At 32.3% G+C, this 13,516-nt stretch overlaps 2 protein-coding genes across 2 annotated transcripts; both read left to right on the forward strand.

Moving 5' to 3' along the window:
* Nucleotides 1-1,341: 1,341 nt before the first annotated feature.
* Nucleotides 1,342-7,807, forward strand: LOC17882193 (protein EXORDIUM). Its single transcript, XM_006288031.2, has 2 exons — nt 1,342-1,378; nt 6,731-7,807. Exons 1-2 carry the CDS (start codon nt 1,342-1,344, stop codon nt 7,771-7,773), a joined length of 1,080 nt encoding a protein of 359 aa, XP_006288093.2. The 3' UTR covers nt 7,774-7,807.
* Nucleotides 7,808-9,769: 1,962 nt separating this feature from the next.
* LOC17881790 (serine/threonine-protein phosphatase 2A activator) lies at nt 9,770-11,746 on the forward strand. The gene is made up of 2 exons (XM_006286451.2): nt 9,770-10,966; nt 11,512-11,746. The coding sequence occupies exons 1-2, from the start codon at nt 9,804-9,806 to the stop codon at nt 11,519-11,521; spliced, it is 1,173 nt and encodes a 390-aa protein (XP_006286513.2). The 5' UTR covers nt 9,770-9,803; the 3' UTR covers nt 11,522-11,746.
* Nucleotides 11,747-13,516: the final 1,770 nt, after the last annotated feature.

Raw genomic sequence — 13,516 nt, forward strand, 5'->3', positions numbered from 1 at the left:
AAACAGTAATGTTGCGGAATTCTATGCCAAGAGGAAGAATAAAATTATCAAATAATTTTGTACTTACTGGCTAGATTCGATTATTTTCATACTTTCGATGTAATTCATAAAGTAGTGTTATTGGGGTACAAGAGAATGGTGCATGAACTGAGACATAATATAGTTATTGTCGTATAATACAATGTAGAAGAGATTGTCGTATTTTTCGAAGTAAAAAGAATAACGAGGCGGAGATTACAAGCTATATAATGAGAAAATAAGATTAATTAAACAGAGATAACCCATTTTAAATGACTCAATTAAGAATGAATTATGTGACCTAATCAAGGGTGAGTGGCAGTATTTAATTAAATAGAGATTACAAGTCCCTTTGCATTTTATTTGTACATCAAAAGCTTACTTGGTTATATTATAAAAATATACCGCGAAAATGCTATTTTGTATTGCTTTAAACTACTCTAATATTGTTTATATCTTTTATATACAAAATTAGATATAAAAAAAAGTGTTAGACAATACCAGAATAGTTTAAACGATATAAAATAACGACATAAGAAAGCAATATGGAAAATGAAGAAAGGAATTTTTTTTTTCGTTTCATTTTTATAGCTGAAAATTGCTAAAACGGTATATCTTGTTACCAATTCTAGTATCAAGATTCAACATGTAAAACTAGCCTAACTAAATATGTTTTCTTTGTAAATGTTAGCGGAAAATCAGAAGGTGGAATTATTATAGATTTTTTTCAGGATGTTATGAAGTATCAATTTTGAAATGAGAATGGTTAGTGTTCATAATGTAAACAAAACATATATCATAATTACTTGAATAATATATCCTTTAGGATTCTGTTATTTTGAACAATAAAGAAATAAAATGTTCGATAGAAGCAACAAAAATATAGGATAAGGTCTGCCATATGGGTATTTAAAATCTCTTTGATTAATTCAAGAGCTTACTAGCATCTTTTGGAATCAACCACTCCACTTGAACTAAGTCATCGTAGTAAGTAAAAGTTAATTTGCAATACGTATTACTGTTAATATCTTTTTCATGAACCTACCAAACATTAGGGTATCTAAGCTAAGTAAAGTAATATGATTTAGTTATCATAGAACAATCTAGTTTCACAAAAACCTCTTCATGAAGCAAATTTAAGAACTTAATTAGGGCAAGCAAGGTTATACTTCAATATTATTATATAGATCTTCCATTTCACTGGTTTGGTACGTCCGTGCGTGTTCATGTACAAGTAGCTAATAAATAATACTTGAAAACTTTCAATTCTTTGAAAAAGGAGACAAGTTTAGGATAGATTAAAAATAAGACAATATAACAACGATGAAGCTTGATTTGAAAGCTAGTGTCTCACTGTCTTGTAATAGATTAATAACTTGGGATATGGGCGTGTGGATTGGGGAGTGGTCCATATTGCTAAAGCTTTTGAACTTTTTTCTAGTGGAAACTTATCTATCATACAATGAACTTGAATTGCATGGGACTCCTCAATATATAGACATGGGATATAGCGACTGTTCGTGCATATGTAAATACTAGAAGAGGAATCAGCCATGCTAGATACTTTAAAAGCCATGCTAGATACTTTAAGAGCCATGCTAGATATTCTGATATATTAGTTAAGATAATTTGAGGGTTTTTTTTGGTTGATTTAAAGTAGTTTGATTTTCACAAGTCTAATGTTATCTTCTTGAAAATATCATCAGCATTTTATGTAATCAAGAAGAGTTACTACTAAGCACTAAGCCCTAGCAAGTTATGGGGTCGAAAAAACTAGGAATATATCCATGTAAGATGTAATATTCAATTCATCTCCAACTAATGAATATTTATTGACACTAGCTTGCTATCAGTAATTTTAGGTGTTCAAGAAATCACTCAATGATATGTGGAAGATAATCCAATACTTAACACCTAAAACGCTTAATCATAACCTAAACGATTTTAGATAGTTGAGGTGGTTACAATCTAAAAAAAAATCTTTTTTGTTTTAAGAGAAAATATATAGATGAATAAATGTAATCAAGATACAATTAATCGGATAACCATTGTGGTGGGTTATAAAAATCTGAAAAGGAAGATGAAAGATTACAACCATATTTTGCTAATAAATGTGCAAAACCATTACAACATCTTATTGTGAAAAAAAAAATTGAGTTAATGAAAAATGCGAAGCCCAATATTGTATATCATGGATAACTACTCCATCGATAGCAGTATAAGAGTGTCGATGGTTTATAATTTTAGTTATAATCACACGATCGCTTTAAAAACAGATCCAACTTTATAATTTTGTATCTACCTTGAGAGGGGATAAAACTTTGCTTAATAGCAGAGATTCCCATATAATACCTCATAACCCAACTTTTTAAAAATCCAAAAAATCTAAGTACATTAATGTAAAAAATAATATATCTAATCATAATTTTAACTCTTGATGTAGGATATAAATTATTGAAATGATCACATATTTTATATAATTAATTATAACCTTAAATAACATCACAATATATACACTAACAATATAGAAAAACCTTATTTTAAAATATAAATATACAAAATTATGTATAAAATAAAGTTCATTCCATGTTGTTGCACGAGTTCTGATCTACTACTCTGTATTATTATTTTTGAAGTACATTTTTAAGAAAACCCTTTAATTGGTAAGATATTACAAGGAATGTCATGATTTGAAAAATTAATTAGGAACCTCACTTATAGAAATAGGATTAGATAAATAGTTATCTATGCATTCAAACAACCTTTAGTTAGTTCCATAGTCTTCATAACTAAACACAACTATTTTTTTCATCAGGAATAATAAAAGGGGAAATTTCAAAAATACTCCTTTTCCAATACCACTTTTTAAAAATACTCATTTTTCTAATTTTATCAAAAAGTCACTATAAAATTTGAAAATTATCAAAAATATATGTATAAGCTTATATTTATAGACACAAATTATCTTTATATGTGTGTAAATTTATATATATTATATATATTTCATAAATACCGTATAAATACTTTTTTAAAAAACCTTTTAAAAACCATTTAAAAATCATTTAAAAACCTTCTAAAAACTTTGTAAACCTTTTATAAACCTTATAAATGCCCTTTAGAACCTTTTAAAATTTTATAAATATTTGGATTTAGTCTACCAATAGTAATGATGATCTTGATGTACCTTATCAACCATATAAAAGTTTATAATTTTTCATATTTGAAAAGGGGTTTATTTGAAAATTGATAGAAAAGAGAAGTATTTTAAAAAACGAGTACATGACATTTCTCAAAACTTCTCGTAATAAAATTAGATATATACATAAAATGTTTCACAATTAGTAATATAAATATTTAGAAGATTTTGTTAAAAAGAAAATAATGCATCTTCGTCATCTTTGTGTAACATATCGTAGTATTAAACAATCATATAACACAAAAAGTTAATTAAAACTACTTTTTCTTCTACATATGGTGTATTTCGAAGTTTAAAATACAAACATATGTTATTCAAATTAATGAAGAGTATTTGCAACTAGTGACCACGGAATAATAGAAAATTGAATTAAACTAGTCAATGAAAAATATGTTCAACATCTCATTCACATCAGCTAAAATATTTGGATAACATTTCAAAAATAATAGTATAAATGAAATAAACCAATTTTTTTTAATTCATTAATTATTCGTTTCATACCTACTAATTAACCAAACCAAATTAAACCACGAGATAACCAATAGAATAACATAAAACCAATCCAATAAATCAACATCAATATCAACCAAGGCAAAATCCAGCAAATCCTAACATGCGTCCAATCATAGTTCCAAATATAATAATAAAAATAAGCAACACTCAACGACTCTAGATCATTTTCCTCGTCATTGCCTTGATTCCACGAGCACATTTTCTCTTTACTTGCACCAGAAAATAGAGATGAGTGAGTTTTATCACAAATACTCAGTGAGACGATCAATATGCATTAACACAAATGAAACAATCAAACCATGCACAAAAGAACACGGACAACTCGTTGTCCAAAAATGGAGTTTATTGACACCCGCATTGGTGTCGATTGTCACCCTCGACAATGATCCTCAATGTCAACCGAGACCCACCCAATGTCGATCTACACAACCTCCATAGCAGTCATGGAATCGCCTCTTGTCACTCCATGACAACGAAACTAAGCTCCAAACTCGACCACTAATCAACAAACATGCAATTTACAGCACCAAAACACACAAAACAGATACAAAATCCAATTCATAGCCATCTACACAGTCAAATTACACATTAGAAAGTTTCACCAACTTAGATCAGCCATAGTCACGCACTCACCTCTGATTTGGATTGATTAAGGACGAAAAACAGAGAAAAAAACTACATCAACATCTCCTCACACCAACAACCACAAATCTTTCCTTACTCTTGCTAGAACTTACAAGAAACAACCTTTAAACTCCTCCAAAAATTCTTCTTAAGTCTCTCCTTTGATCTTCCAAAACTCATGCAAGCCAAAAATTTCTCCTTTCCTATCTAAAAGCGACAAGACTCACTAAAAATGAGAAAGCGGCTGCTCGAGTTTCTTATCAAAAAAATAGGGGTTTCCTCCTATACCAAATCAATTAAACATGCAATTACGTCTAAACCGCCAAAACTGGACACATGCGTTACAATAAAACAATTCAGTTTGAATATAAATCTTAGTAAGCAAAAATCTTAACTAAATATGCATTCAAATTTAAAAATTTGTATTGGTTAAATTTAGTTCTTTGGTCGAACCATTTAATTATACCGGATATAATAAATTTTAAATTTTATTTTCATAAAATATTTATAATATTATATTATAAATTTTTGAACTTATAAAAAGTTCAAATTACGTTGAGATAAATTATAATTCGGGATGATTTTGGACTGAGAATAATATAAATTCATAATATCATTAACCCATGTTGTATCTTATTTTATTATTTGGTAACATCACCAATATTAAATTATTACACATGTCAAAATAAAATTGATTTAATTATGATATTGTGAAAAATAATCTTAGTACATAACTAAAATTTATAAATCTAAGTATATATAGCAAAACAAATTGTAAAAAATACATTAAAATAAAATTAAATGCACTTTTATGCAAAATTACGTGGTTGAGATAGTCATAGAGATATCGTTTGAAAGCCTAGACATTAAACAATATCTAAACCGTTTTTTACAACACTAATAATTTCCAATCTAATAGTATAAATTATACATAAGCATACCTAATTAGTAAAAGCCCTATAGAACTCTTAAATTTTCTACCATAAAAATCTCTTAATTTGTAGCATTTTGGAATATAAATTTTATGTAAATCTCTTAATTCGTAGCATTACTATAGTACTTGAAATACTATAAATTTTTAAAATAAATGACCTAACCAACATAGACAATGATCTCAAAGATGGTAATGATTTCACAAAAGCACAATAAAACCAAAACGGTGCCGTTTTGCGAATATTATTAATAACAACGTATTGTCTCGAGAGATCATCCAACCATAGTCCAGCTAATGTTTTCGTTAGCTCCTCAAGTCACGAGCTTTTTTCACCCACTTTTGATGACGTGGAAGCGCGTGACATCACGTGCCGACATAGTTTTGTCAGTAAATGTTTATACCTATGGATTAGGAATTTTATAGGCTTACTCATCTCTATCTACTAACTGCCAGCTGTACACTCTTTCCCATATCTCTTTGTGTTTTGTCTTAAAAGAAACCTCATTTATTCCAGCCTGTCAGAAAAAGGATTATTTTAAAATTTTTAAAGTCTCTCTCCTCAACGTCTCGCAGAAGTTTTACCTTTTTGTTCTTTAACTGCTCTAAAAAAACACAGCTTGCATAAGGGTATTTACGTCATTTTAGGTTATGGTTCTATCTGTAACTAAGCTGTCTTTTTTTTTTTTTCGGTACTGTCAAAATTTTGATACCATTGGCTGTATGTAACTATGAACATTGCTTAATCTGACACAATTAAATCTCTTTAATTAAATTTTCAACAGTATTATGATCACTTTTTACTAAACAGTTTATTAATTGGTTCAACTTGATTCAATTACTAATTTTTTTTTTAAAACATAACCTGTGTACAGCTTTACCTCAATTTCCTATTTTTATTTATTAAATAAATTAAATAACATAACCTGTGTACAGCTTTACCACTAGAATCCTATGTCTCATTCTAGTTTCTAGACTACGAGTCTTATCCAAATCCAAATGAATTCATATGTAATATATATACAAATTAAAACAAAATCTGTTTATTGAGTTGATTAATTTCATTAAACAAGAAAATAGCTATTCAAAAAAAAAAAATTAATGATGTAAAATTTAACCTTATTTACAATATATATGCAACATTAAATTGAAAAATATTAGGTTCACAAAAAAAATAGAGAATTATAAGTTAATTGTTGGTAATTAAGAAAATTTGAATTTTGACATAAACCAAAAGTTGTATGTTAGCTGGCAACAGTACAATGGTCCATTACTCCGTTTCATCTTCTTCTTCTTTTTTCCTATTTTCTCTGCAACTTCCCTTTCTCTTTCACTTTAAAGCACATCCTTCACTTTTATTTTTTCTCAATTTTAAATTCATATTCAAAATCTAAACCTAATATTAAATAAAATATTATCCACTCTCTCTGAGAGTCATATATAAATAGCCTTCCATCACACTCTCTATTTCTCACACAAACCAAATCTAAAAAACATCAAAAATCACTATTTTCACAAATCCTCTCTATTTCTCATCTTTTCAAAAATGTTGAAACTCTTTCTATTTTTGTCTCTTCTTCAAATCTGTGTCTCTGCTAGAAACCTAGCATCATCAACAGAAGAACCAAACCAGTTCAAACTACTTAAATACCACAAAGGAGCTCTTCTCTCCGGCAAGATCTCCGTTAACCTAATCTGGTACGGTAACTTCAAACCTTCACAAAGAGCCATCATCTCCGACTTCATCACCTCACTCACACACACTTCCCCGACGTCCAAAACTCTCCACCAACCATCAGTCGCCACGTGGTGGAAAACCACAGAGAAGTACTACAAACTCGCCGGTTCTGCTAAAACCTCAGCGTCTCCTTCTCTCACTCTCTCTCTCGGGAAACAAATCCTCGACGAGTCTTGCTCACTAGGTAAGTCTCTAACCGATAAAGACATACGTAAGCTAGCTTCAAAAGGTGACCAACGCGACGCAGTCAACGTAGTTTTGACTTCAGCTGACGTGGCTGTACAAGGTTTTGGTATGTCTCGATGTGGTACTCACGGACACGCACGTGGTTTAGGCAAACGTGGATCCAAGTTTGCTTACATATGGGTTGGTAACTCAGAGACACAGTGTCCAGGTCAATGCGCGTGGCCTTTCCACGCACCACTGTATGGACCACAGAGTCCACCACTTGTTGCACCAAACAATGACGTGGGACTTGATGGTATGGTTATTAACTTAGCTAGTCTCTTAGCTGGAACAGCAACGAACCCTTTTGGTAATGGTTATTACCAAGGTCCACAAAACGCACCGCTTGAAGCTGCTTCGGCTTGTCCTGGTGTTTATGGTAAAGGTGCTTATCCTGGTTACGCTGGTGATTTGCTTGTGGATACAACAACGGGAGGTAGTTTTAATGCGTATGGTGCAAACGGCAGGAAGTTTTTGCTTCCTGCTTTGTATGATCCTAGTTCGTCGAAATGCTCCACTATGGTCTGATGAGAATTAAAAAAAAAAAAAAGGATCCAATGTTTTTGGTTCTTTTGGTAGTAGAAAATAATATTCTAGTGTAATTCTTTTTTTTTCTTTTTTTTTGGTTACCAATTCTAGTGTAATTCAATTTATTCATTAATATTATTAAATCATTTTTCCCTTTGAATTAAATTTAAAGATTATTTCCTAATATTATTGATTCAGTAACCTTGTCGCTTGGACGATTATTTTAATCGAATATTCTTCGACAATTTAGCTAAACCGTTTACTTTTGTCTAACTTCAGACAAAAAGCCAATCCAACTTGTCTAGACAGAAGCAAAATAATGAAATTAAATAACATTAACTAATTATAGAGTTTCGACCAAAAAAAAAACTAATTATAGAGTGATAGTAAATAATTAGATTGTAAGAAACCATAGCCAAAATATATTTGTCTTAATTAGACACTTAATACAAATTTGAAGGTTGAAATTCTTATATTTTTATTTGGTATATTTGTAACAAACAAAAAAAATACTATGTTATAACATTTGTTTCTGATGTTAAGGTTTTTTATTATTCATTTTAGACCCTCAAAATTTAGGAACAAACCTGGCCAAATATGGAACCTAGAAAATGCAACAACAACTTGAATATTTTTTTGATAAAGGCATAGTGGTTGATACAAACTTAAAAAAGTCCTTTCGGTCATGTGATCAAATCCTTTGGTGGTGCATCGGTCGGTGAACGGTAGGGACGGTTTGGTAACGTACGCGGTTTTGTTTTCTTGCCGAATGTTTTTGTATCAAAGATCTTTAAATGTCCCACCACCCACTCATGACTCATTGGTTCTTTCGTATGTAAAACGTAGCTTCGTGCCAACGCCATATCACACTATACACCTATGCATCTTTGTGTGTTTGACTTTGTTAAATTAATGATTTTGGTGGGTCAAGACAATGATGAGTGACAAAAGTATCAATATTGCTTTTAAAACAGTAGTTGTAATCTTACATTAAATGGAAGGAAACATTCTCGAGTAAACTTGTTTAAAATTGATACAAGGATCACCACAAATACATTATCATCATCATCATCATCTGAGATCACCTCAAGAGCATAATCATGTTCATGTAGTCCCTTTTTGGAGACTGAGAAGCATCTAGGTTGGTTTGGTGAGATTGAACGTGCAAACATCTCAGATGGATCCATCCTGCAATGAGTCTTGACTGTGTACTAGTGACCTTATAGACAACCTACCATGTCTTGTTCCCTTTTCGGATCATGAATCTTGAACATTGTTGTCATCTCCTCAAACGTCTTTAAAGATCACCTGAATCACAAATTCTTTGCAGTTTCGAAAAGCTGACATACAGTTGCAGCTTCTTTAGTACAATAAGAATTGAAACTAGTTTCCAGCAGAAACAAAAACAAAATCCAGCCAGGAATAAAGCCAAATTTTTTAAGAACTCCTCTTTTAGTTTGTCACTGGATTTTGCTTTGTTTCTTTTGGAAGCTACTTTCTTCTCTTCATTGGCAACATCTGTTTGGGATTTCTTCACCGATGTGGCCGAGAAATCCCAAATTTTCATCAGATATGTTTTTCTTGTGTTTTGTAAAAACAAATACGGCGGATATGATGAACACATAAAAAACTATGAGTATGATTTTTTTATAGAGCCAAACAAATTAACCTAGAAAACAACATGCCAAACGACGTCGAATAGATTAGTATTTATACGACATCGTTTCGCATGTTTTAGTTTTATACTGCCTATAAAAATAATTAGTTCTAAACAAAAACGTTTTTACAATTATATGCAGCTTAAAGGAACCAGAGATCCCTTTATGCCATTCACAAAACAAAAATGTTTACAACTAATTGACTAAAACATCTTTTGGGCTTATAAAAAATCGTTTTCAATTCCTAAACGAAGTTTTATTAGGTTTAATGATCCGGCCCGTTATGGCCCAATAAGGAAAAAAGGTTTTATTAACTTTTCCTCTCTTTCTCACCTGAGTATCGTCGTTTACGTCTCTGTAAACACTGCGAAAATGGAACCTTCAAAGTCACAAAACACGCCGGAGAAATCAACCTCCGAAGCTCCGGCCACCGTTGCCTCCGCCTTTCCTCCTTCCGGATACTGTACTAACTGCGGCGGACCAACGATTTCCGAACCACCACCACTAGCTTCGTTCCCGGAGATGTCACCACCACCGAACTACCGCCCGATCCGAGCTCCAGCCATCAATCTCCCACACAACTCTCAAGCGATCATCCTCTCTCCCGTTCCTCACGCCGAACAAGTCCCCGTCGTAACTCCGCCGTATCAATTCGAGACTCCGGTCAAAAGAATCCACTCTCCCGACGATATCCGCCGATTTCAGGAATCTGCATCTTGTAAGAACTTTTTAGGATTCGTTGTTTCACTATCGGAATCGATCCGTGGTCATAAGATCTCAGATCCTTGTGAAATCTCACCAACCGTCGCCGCCATAGTTTCAATCCTTGAAACCTTGTTACAATGGATCGATGAGATTCCTCCTGCTCAACAATCCGCTCGATACGGTAACGTTTCGTTTAGGTCATGGCACGAACGGCTCGGTGAGAGAGGTGAATCGCTTATTCTTGAGTTTCTCCCTGAGGAGTTTAAAGAATCTATAGTTGAGATTGTTCCTTACTTCTTCGATAGCTTTGGGAACTCGAGTAGGATCGATTATGGAACAGGGCACGAGACGAATTTCGCGGCGTGGTTGTATTGTTTAGCTAGGATGGGGATAGTGAAAGAAGAGGATTATCATGGTTTGGTTGCTAGGGTTTTTGTTAAGTATTTGGAATTGATGAGGAAATTGCAAATGGTGTATTGCTTAGAACCAGCTGGATCTCATGGAGTTTGGGGGCTTGATGATTACCATTTCTTGCCTTTTATATTTGGGAGTTCTCAGTTGATTGATCACAAGTATATGAAACCGAAGTCGATTCATAACGACGACATTTTGGAGAATTTCTCTAGTGAGTTCATGTACTTGTCTTGTATTGCGTTTGTGAAGAAGGTTAAGAAAGGTTTGTTCGCTGAGCATTCCCCGTTGTTGGATGATATAAGCGGTGTACCGAACTGGAAGAAAGTGAATAGCGGGTTGCTTAAGATGTATAAAGTCGAAGTGCTTGAGAAAGTTCCTATTATGCAGCATTTCCTCTTTGGCTGGCTTATCAAATGGTATGATTCATCTTCTTTCCTTTTGTCTCGGTTTTAGCTGCTCACTGTTGCTTTAGAATAAAAACTAGATTGGATTGTATATCCTGAGATGAATATCTAGAATGACATTTCATGTTGGTAATCATAACCTGTGATGATGATATTGAGTATTCATAGATTGCTTACCAAATTCAGAATAGATGACACTATAGTGGATCCCTGGTTCTGAGTGAATCAATGGGTCTGCTGGGAAGTCATAGCTTCTCAATTCTTTTTGTATGAATTTTTTACTGATCCTGTTAGGTAGAGAAGTTTTTAAGTTTGCAGATCGAGTTTACATTATCTGCTGACGGAGTTTCTAGTATGCGGTTACACGACTGTGTTCGTTAATTGGATACATATAGTGAATAATTTGCTGAAAACTAATGTGAATGTATTTGGTACCTCTGCACAATATATGTGACTGCTTCTCTCATTAGCCCCTTTAGCTAAAAATCTCTTGTCGAAAGGCGAATGTTTCGAAACATCGTCAACAAATCTAATTGTGTAAAAAATGGTGATGGCAGGGAAGAGTGAATTTGCATTAGCGCCATACATGGGAAGCAGAGGCCGCGATTTTTCTCTTCCTCGAGGTGGCTTAACATAAAGTAGAGACTTCTTTGCCTTTGAATGTAATCTGAGAAACATGGTTTATTTCATATTCGGAATACTATCATGAGCCATCTCCTTCTTGTATTCTCTGCGTTTTAAACTTAACATTGTCTTTTTGATGAATCCCTTAATGCCTTATACTTTATCTAATAACAGAGTAGAGAACCAGATAAAGAGAAAATGACAGCTGAAACAATGAAGCTAAACCTTTGCCTCCTTGATATTTAAACATAAATAACATAGATATGTGTTACCGACCCACTTTTGTAATTATTTCACACGTAGCCTAAATTTGGATTTGTAGAGACTACAATACTGCTTAGAAAAACACTACGAATGATTTTGTGGATGTCCATTACAGGCTCATTAGTCTATTCACCATATTTGTATCCTTATATATATATTTTTGAGAACTTTTGAAAAATATCCCTTTTGGTGTACCTTTTTTAAAAATACCATTTTTTAATCTATTTTCAAAAATATCCCTTTTCAAATATGAAATATTATAAATTTTTATATGGTTGATAAGGTACATCAAGATCATCATTACTACTAGAAGACTAAATCCAAATATTTATAAGATTTTAAAAGGTTGCAAACGGCATTTATAAGGTTTTTAAAAGGTTTATACAGTTTTTATAAGGTTTTTAAATAATTTTTAAAAGGTTTTTAAAAGGTATTTATACAACATTTATAAAATATGTATATAAATTTACACACATATAAAGATAATTTGTGTCTATAAATATAAGTTTACACATATGTTTTTGATAAATTTCAAATTTTATAGTGACTTTTTAATAAAATTAGAAAGATGAGTATTTTTAAAAAGGAGTATTGGAAAAGGGGTATTTTTGAAATTCCCCCATATTTTTTTTTATTAATAGAACGAATACACATCTTTTACTAGTAGCGGAGGTAGAATTTACTTTTATAAGGGTCAACTTTTATCTAATTACCAAATTCTCATAATTATTTTTTTCTGGTAAAGGTCAGTAAACATATTTCTAACTATTTTATTAGGGGTCAGTAAGCACATATTTATCTATTTTCTGAATTTTTTTTTAAAAAATACAAGTAAATAATTCTTTTTGTAAATTCATGGGGTCAATTGACACCCTTACTAACCCTCTACCTCCGCCTCTGCCTTTCACCCCCTAAATCTCTTTCTTAACACGTTATTAGCAAGCTCTAACCCTAGCCGTCTAAGAAAAAAAAAACCTAACCTCTGAGTTGTTGCGCAGCCATCGCCGTTTCCGACGTTCCTCATCACCAACATCACCAACTTCTACTTTCCTCCATCGAAAATAATGATGGATGGTGAGGATATATGCTTGGTAGATAGCGCGACTAGTCACACCATTCTAAAGAAAAAGATATATTTTTCTCATATGATAATGAAAAAGGCTAGTGTGAATACATTCTCTGATAGTGCAAACATAATTGAAGGCTCCAGAAGAGCATATATGTTATTGCCTATCGAAATGCAACTTGAAGTAGTTGATGCATTATATTCTCCCAAGTATAAGAGAAATCTATTGAGCTTTAAAGATATCCGTAGAAATGGGTATCATATTGAGACTATGAATGAAGGAAACAATGAGTACCTTCAAATCATAAGTATTACTCAAGGTTCAAAGAAAATTATTGAAAGACTACCCACATTTCTCCACTAGTTTATATTGTACTAAGATTAGTACGATTGAGGCAAATGTTGTAGTAAAACATAAGTTAACTGGAAATCTCAATGTTCGGCACGACCGGTTAGGCCATCCGGGTTCGATAATGATACAAAAGATAATAATGAATTCCTGTGGACTGCATGTTCACAAGGCAAGCTAATCATAAGGCCTTCACCAGCTAAGATAAATTCTGAATCAATAAATTTTCTGGAACGAATACATGGGGATATTTGTGGGC

Source organism: Capsella rubella, unplaced genomic scaffold (genome assembly GCF_000375325.1).
Source record: "Capsella rubella cultivar Monte Gargano unplaced genomic scaffold, Caprub1_0 scaffold_6, whole genome shotgun sequence".
NCBI classification, from domain to species: Eukaryota; Viridiplantae; Streptophyta; class Magnoliopsida; order Brassicales; family Brassicaceae; genus Capsella; species Capsella rubella.